The 6,451-nt window shown below is 44.5% G+C and overlaps 1 protein-coding gene across 1 annotated transcript; it reads left to right on the forward strand.

Annotated features, from left to right (window-relative positions):
* Nucleotides 1–225: 225 nt before the first annotated feature.
* Nucleotides 226–5,819, forward strand: lgi3 (leucine-rich repeat LGI family, member 3). Its single transcript, XM_071920431.2, has 9 exons — nt 226–440; nt 1,648–1,719; nt 2,434–2,505; nt 3,573–3,644; nt 3,904–3,975; nt 4,319–4,488; nt 4,595–4,759; nt 4,856–4,946; nt 5,090–5,819. Exons 1-9 carry the CDS (start codon nt 226–228, stop codon nt 5,817–5,819), a joined length of 1,659 nt encoding a protein of 552 aa, XP_071776532.1.
* The last annotated feature ends 632 nt before the right edge of the window (nt 5,820–6,451 follow it).

Raw genomic sequence — 6,451 nt, forward strand, 5'->3', positions numbered from 1 at the left:
CTCTCTCTCCCTCTCTCCCATCCCCTCTCTCTCTCTTGTTCTCTCTCTCTCTCCCTCAACTCTTCGCTCAGCATCATCAAAACTGCTGTTGCTGCTACTGGGGCTGCAGGCGGATAGGGACCATTTGGCGTTCAACGAGCCACTTATCTCTTAGGGGAAAACCCAAACTTGTAGAAGCTGAGTCGCACGCCTTCCCCCATCCTCCTGTCCAAGCCTGAAGGAAGGATGCTGGACGTCGGATCCAGAGGGGCCCCGGGATGGCTGAGGCTGATCTGCTTGTCCAACTTGTGTCTGTTTCTCTGCCTGCTGGGGGAGTCGGACGGCCGGAGAGCCCCCAAGATACCCCGCTGCCCCGCGACCTGCTCCTGCACCAAAGACAGTGCCTTCTGTGTGGACACCAAGGCTATCCCCAAGAGCTTTCCCCCTGGAATCATCTCTCTGTGAGTAAAACATCCACCTCTTGGTCTCTCACTGACCGGAGCAGGGACATAAAGGCAAAGCAAGTCCATCCTTTCATAGCCTCTATGAAGAGCGAGTAGATCAGTGTGTGTGATGGTACAGATAGTGTTGCACAGCTCCCATGATGTAATGCTGCATACAAAAATGCTGCTTCTCATTTAATTACATGAAATACCGTTCAACCAGGAACTCATATAGATATGTATCTGTCATTTTAAGATCCTGCTGCTGCTGTCAAGATGCAATGTGTCTTTCCACTGGCAGACAAATCCATACAAGACAGTATTACATAACAACAATGTACCCCTACCATATTATGATGAACTTAGAGGGAACAAAAGAGATGTTATCCAGTGTTGGGATGGGAAAGGCACAGCATATGAAACACATGCCTTAATAAAACAGATGACAGAATGAGTACTAGGTGTCCCTGTGCCAGCAACCCCCTCTCGTCCCTGGACAGGAGTCAGGAGAGGAGGCAGAGTGGAGCCCTGTAGCAGTGGGAGCGCAGCAGTGAAATCCTCTAGAGCTCCAGGGAGGAATACTAACAATAGCTTTCCTATCTCACAGCTGAAGACCTGCTTCTCCTCTGAGAGGCTGGATCCGAAGCAGAGTAGATAGGTGCTCTCTGTAAATGGAGCACCTTCTACGAAATAGAAAGCTTTAAACACCCGGATGGGGGAAAGGTTACGTTTTGCTGAGAGGGTTACGGAGTGCTCGCTTTACGTTTGGTGTTGACTATTGCGTTTGAACAGTCAAGGGAATTCAAGAGCACAGGCGGAGGTGGAGGTGGCCTCGTTTCACAATAGAGAAGAAGTGAACAAGTGAATACGGAAGTTGCGTGTCCTAGTTTTGAAAAGATCTCCCTGAAACTCAAACTGCAAGGACAGCCATGCCCTTAGTGAGGGGAGCTTTAGAGGGGACGGCATGACACGTAAAGTGGTCAAAAGTTAGGTAAATAAATAGATTCTGCCCCAGTTCCTTCCATGTTTACCCATCTTATGTTCCCAGGTCTTCATGTTTCTCATCAAAATACAGACCACGACATTTTCACCAGAACATTGTTTACAACCATGAACCACTGATGACATCACACCTCCGAGCTTTAGCACTGCCAGTGTCGTCTGCATCCTGACATCCAGAAGATGCATTTGATGATGGCTAACACACCCTTGTGTATTTGAACAGGACGATGGTGAACGCAGCCTTCACCACGATCCCAGAAGGAGCGTTCTCCCACCTACACCTACTGCAGTTCCTGTGAGTCAACTTCTGATTTAATACACAGTTTTAATCTTTAATAGTCTTTCTCTTGCTGACAGAACTGTCTACTTGTTCTCTACATAGCCATTTATGTTCACAGTTGTCCTTACTTACGTGTCGTACATGTCGAATGTATTTATTCACACATATACACACACATATTACAATACTTGCAGACATCTATTGTTTTCAGTAACAATGAAAGGACTGCAACCACTAGAAATGAATGGTTATTGAAAACAGTGGTGACATAGCAGTAATAAGAGTAAAGTGGCTCTGTATCAGTGTCATTGCCAATGACTGACTCCCTTCAGTTCTGCTCTATCAGACAAAGGGCCATTTGTCTCCTCAAATGCAGTCGAGTGTGTTTGTGTGTGTGTGTGTATTTGCGTGCGTGTGTGTGTGTCTGTCTGAGCTTGTGTGTAGGTCTGCATGTGTGTATGTGCACAAGTAAATGCCTGATGTATTTATGTTTTATTCTTTTGAACTGCACTCCTTTAGCCTTGTATTATGTTGTGAAAGTTTTCAGGCAAGAAGCATTCTTCACTTCTTCACTTGTTTATAAAGTCTTTTGGTTTACCTAGTGACAGTTAGAAATAGTTTTATCAAATGCTGTAATGACTATAAATTGTTTAGATGTTTCTCCCTAGCTTCAGTGGACTTTGGGAACGTTAAGTGTATGATTTGGTCATTATTGCCTCCTTTTTGCAGTCTGCTGAACTCCAACACATTCACCACGGTTGCTGATGATGCCTTTGCTGGTCTGTCTCACCTGCAGTACCTGTAAGTGTCACTTGATGCCCCTAAAAGCAGCATACTACACTACAACATTATTTTGATTTAATTAAATATTTTGGCCATTTCACACAACTTAATGATATTGAAGAAAAATACTGTATTTATGTGGATTTCTGGTGTCCAGTGTGCTTGAGGAACAGTTTTAGAGCTGCAATGTAATATTTCAAGGGTGGAGCCTGCAGTACGGCAGAAGTGGCTAAAAGTGATATTGAATATAAACCCTCCTCCTACTACAGAGAGCATGCTGCCTCTGTGTCATCCGGTAGAGCTGAATATGCCATTCTGTGAATTGATGGGCCTTGAGAAAATATTGGTTTGCTGATGGCTTTGAGTTTGCAGCTTTCCATGAAGGCCATGCATCAGGCTGCACAAACTGACTGTGTGGCTCTGGCTGCAGCCCAGCATCAGGCCTCTGCATCACCGCCAGTACCCCCGCTACCCACTGTGAATGCTAATAAAGTCATATTTTCATATCCAGCCTCCTCCAGAGAGTCTGCTGGCTGAGCACATGCTGTGTTCCCTCCTCCATCTGTAGACGATACAAAGACAGGCGGGATCAAATGATGCTGACAAACAGATAACCTTTGTAATACTCCTGCACTCAATGTCCCATTTTTAAGAAATTAGTCACAGGCATGAAAATAGGTCTTCGCATAATCAATTCTTTACTTTTGTTGACTGAAGTAAGTACATTTGCCTTATCAAATCAGCTGTGCTTCCCCTGCTAATACAATTGCTGAATTGATTGTATCAGCCAGTGGGAGATAAATGAAAAATAACAAAAAGGAATTATCTATATCACTCTTTTGTTCTCAACTCATACATAATCTTCAAGATAAAATACTACCTTTTTTCCTGTAAATCCATCAGGTTCATACACTATTAGTGAAATCCTGCATAACTACTGCTACTAACAATCATGATCCTGATCCCTACACTGACAAGACAAGCTTCTTTCCAAACAAGGATGACATTCTATAATATACAATATTGGCTGTCATGATTAACGATTTCAAATTTCTCATTCTCTGAAAACTGCATCTCTTTCTCAGGTTCATCGAGAATAATGACATCCAGGCTCTGTCAAAGTATACCTTCAGAGGGCTCAAATCCCTGACTCACCTGTGAGTATCTTGTTGAGCCAATAAAATGAAGAAATAGTCAGATGATTGCTTTTCATTATATATACTATCAGTACCCCAGAAACCTTGTATGCATGCTAAAGCACGTACCATGTTGCCTCGATGAATTCAATCATTCCTGCCACTTTGTTTCATATAGTCTAATTAAGCAAAAATGCCAGAAAGAACGGAGGCACAAAGTTTCTTCAGACTACGTCAAAACCAGATATTTATAATGGTTTTTCCCTATGGATTTTTTCAGGTCTCTCTCAAACAACAACCTGCAGCTGCTGCCAAGAGATCTCTTCAAACATCTCGACATCCTGACAGATTTGTAAGTGTGCACACACTGAAAACCGCCCCAGTGTCTTGACATGCCGGGTGGTTTGGCCCTACAATCTGCCACGACAAAACAGTGGTTTGCTGGGCTTCCCTGGGGGTTTAGTGGACTACCGCACTCGTCTGCTAATCCGCCTGGTTGTCTTGTCTGGTCTGAATCTGGCTCATGCTGGTGCACTTCTGTTTTTTTCCTCTTTTGTCTCCCGGTTTTTGTATTGAGAAACACAGAAAATGTGGAAATGTGGACTATCCAGACTACCCTTTAAAAACAGAGGTTTGGCAAATTTATGTTTGTGATTTAAATTGAGAATTATTCTGCTTCCCTGCCTGCTACACAGAGACCTGCGGGGGAACTCTTTCCGCTGTGACTGTAAAATCAAGTGGCTGGTAGACTGGATGGAAAAGACCAACACCTCCGTTCCAGCCATCTACTGTGCCAGCCCGTTTGAATTCCAGGGACGCAGAATCCATGATCTCACCCCACGAGACTTCAATTGCATCAGCGCAGGTTTGATCAGAATCATTGCCCTTACTGAAAGTGATGCCAAAGGTGATGTCATGGCATAACTTCTTGGTTTACAATCCCTATTATCCCCGTCTCTCTCTTCCTATAGATTTTGCCGTTTATGAAACCTTCCCTTTCCACTCGGTGTCAGTGGAGTCCTACGAATTCAATGGAGACCAGTTTGTGGCCTTTGCCCAGCCTGATTCAGGCTTCTGCACGCTGTACATTTGGGACCATGTGGAGATGGTCTTCAGGAAGTTCCATAACATAACCTGTAAGTTGCTGGCTTTGTGAAAAGTGTTAGTACCATATTATGTTATGAATGAAATGAATTCTGAATGTTTTTTTGGTTTCTGTGTATCTCTCTCAGCTCGCTCTGCTGTGTACTGCAAACCCGTGGTGATAAACAACACTCTTTACATGGTTGTGGCTCAACTTTTTGGAGGATCTCATATCTACAAGTGAGACTTTTGCATCTTCATCTTACATACAGCTAATGCCTTACTGAATTTCTCAACCACAGTTAAAAAGGACAAGGCCTCAAAAATCGTAAGAGTAAAAGGGAAAATGTAAATTAGCAAAACGTTTCCTTGTTATATTACAGGTGGGAAGAGGACCCACAGCGCTTTGTAAAGATCCAAGATATTGATACCACCCGGGTGAGAAAGCCCAACTTCGTGGAGACCTTCCAGCTGGATGGGGAGTGGTACTTTGTGGTAGCAGACAGCTCCAAGGCTGGCTCCACCAGCATCTATCGCTGGAACAGCAACGGGTTCTACTCTCACCAGTCCCTCCACCCCTGGCACCGGGACACCCATGTGGAGTTCCTTGACGTTGGGGGCAAGCAGCACCTCATCCTCTCCAGCGCCTCTCAGCCTCCAGTGGTTTACCAGTGGAACCGAAGCCAGAGGCAGTTCGCTTTCCATTCCCAAATCACCGAGCTGGCCGACGTGCAGATGGTGAAGCACTTCTGGGTGCGGAAGGTCCTGTACCTCTGCCTCACACGCTTCATCGGCGACTCCAAGATCCTGCGCTGGGAAGGACAGCGCTTCGTCGAGATCCAGACCCTTCCCTCGCGCGGCTCCATGGCTGTGTATCCCTTCACAGTGGGCCTCCGCCATTACCTCCTCCTGGGAAGTGATTTCTCCTTCTCCAGAGTTTACCTGTGGGATGAGCTCACTCAGCGCTTTCAGCCCTTCCAGGAACTCAACATGCGAGCGCCTCGGGCCTTCAGCTTGGTGTCTGTGGACAACAAGGACATCCTGCTGGCTGCCAGCTTCAAAGGCAACACCCTGGCCTACCAGCACCTGGTGGTGGATCTGAGTGCCAAGTAGACATCTTACAGTACAAGGCGGGGAGGGCGTTTCTGAGAGCATTTATCAACATGTGCCATACAAGGAAAAGACTGCAAGTTGTTTAAGCCATGTGACTAAAAGTCTGCTATCTCACCGGATGTTTTAAGTGAGGCAACTAATTAAATGATTATTGTTTTTTCTATTTTTATGCAATATCCCTTAACATTGGAATTAAATCATATGATAATACACAGCATCAGTAACATGCCTACATAAATGTCATGTCACTGCAGCATCACTGCTTCTATTTAGCCAACCATGTGTCTTGGCCAATTGTTTTTTGAGACTGTTATGCTGTATACTGTACTTTACAAATGGTGTGAAAATGGTGTGCATGTGCATCTACTGAATTATTCACACTGAATGGGATTTGATATGGCAAATGAGTGAAATACCATGGAGATTTTATAGGTTACACTGTATAGGTTACCTGTGTAGCAATCTGCATGCCATGTTACAACTGGTATTTCATTGAACTCTAAACACAATATAAAACAAGCAATACTGATCTTAATAATACCTTATGTCTTCATATGTTTATCCTTATTTATGAGATACCAATGCACCTGTTTTGAATATAATCTGATATGATCCGCAGGAGACACGCCTAT

The sequence above is a fragment of the Centroberyx gerrardi genome, chromosome 8 (assembly GCF_048128805.1).
Source record: "Centroberyx gerrardi isolate f3 chromosome 8, fCenGer3.hap1.cur.20231027, whole genome shotgun sequence".
Lineage (NCBI taxonomy): Eukaryota > Metazoa > Chordata > Actinopteri > Beryciformes > Berycidae > Centroberyx > Centroberyx gerrardi.

Excerpts from the sequence above, each read along its gene's own strand:
- lgi3 (XM_071920431.2), top strand. The coding sequence starts at position 226 with ATGCTGGACGTCGGATCCAGAGGGGCCCCGGGATGGCTGAGGCTGATC. Across the intron at positions 2,506-3,572 it reads CTGTCTCACCTGCAGTACCT|GTTCATCGAGAATAATGACA; the intron begins GTAAGTGTCACT and ends TCTCTTTCTCAG. Across the intron at positions 4,947-5,089 it reads GGAGGATCTCATATCTACAA|GTGGGAAGAGGACCCACAGC; the intron begins GTGAGACTTTTG and ends GTTATATTACAG.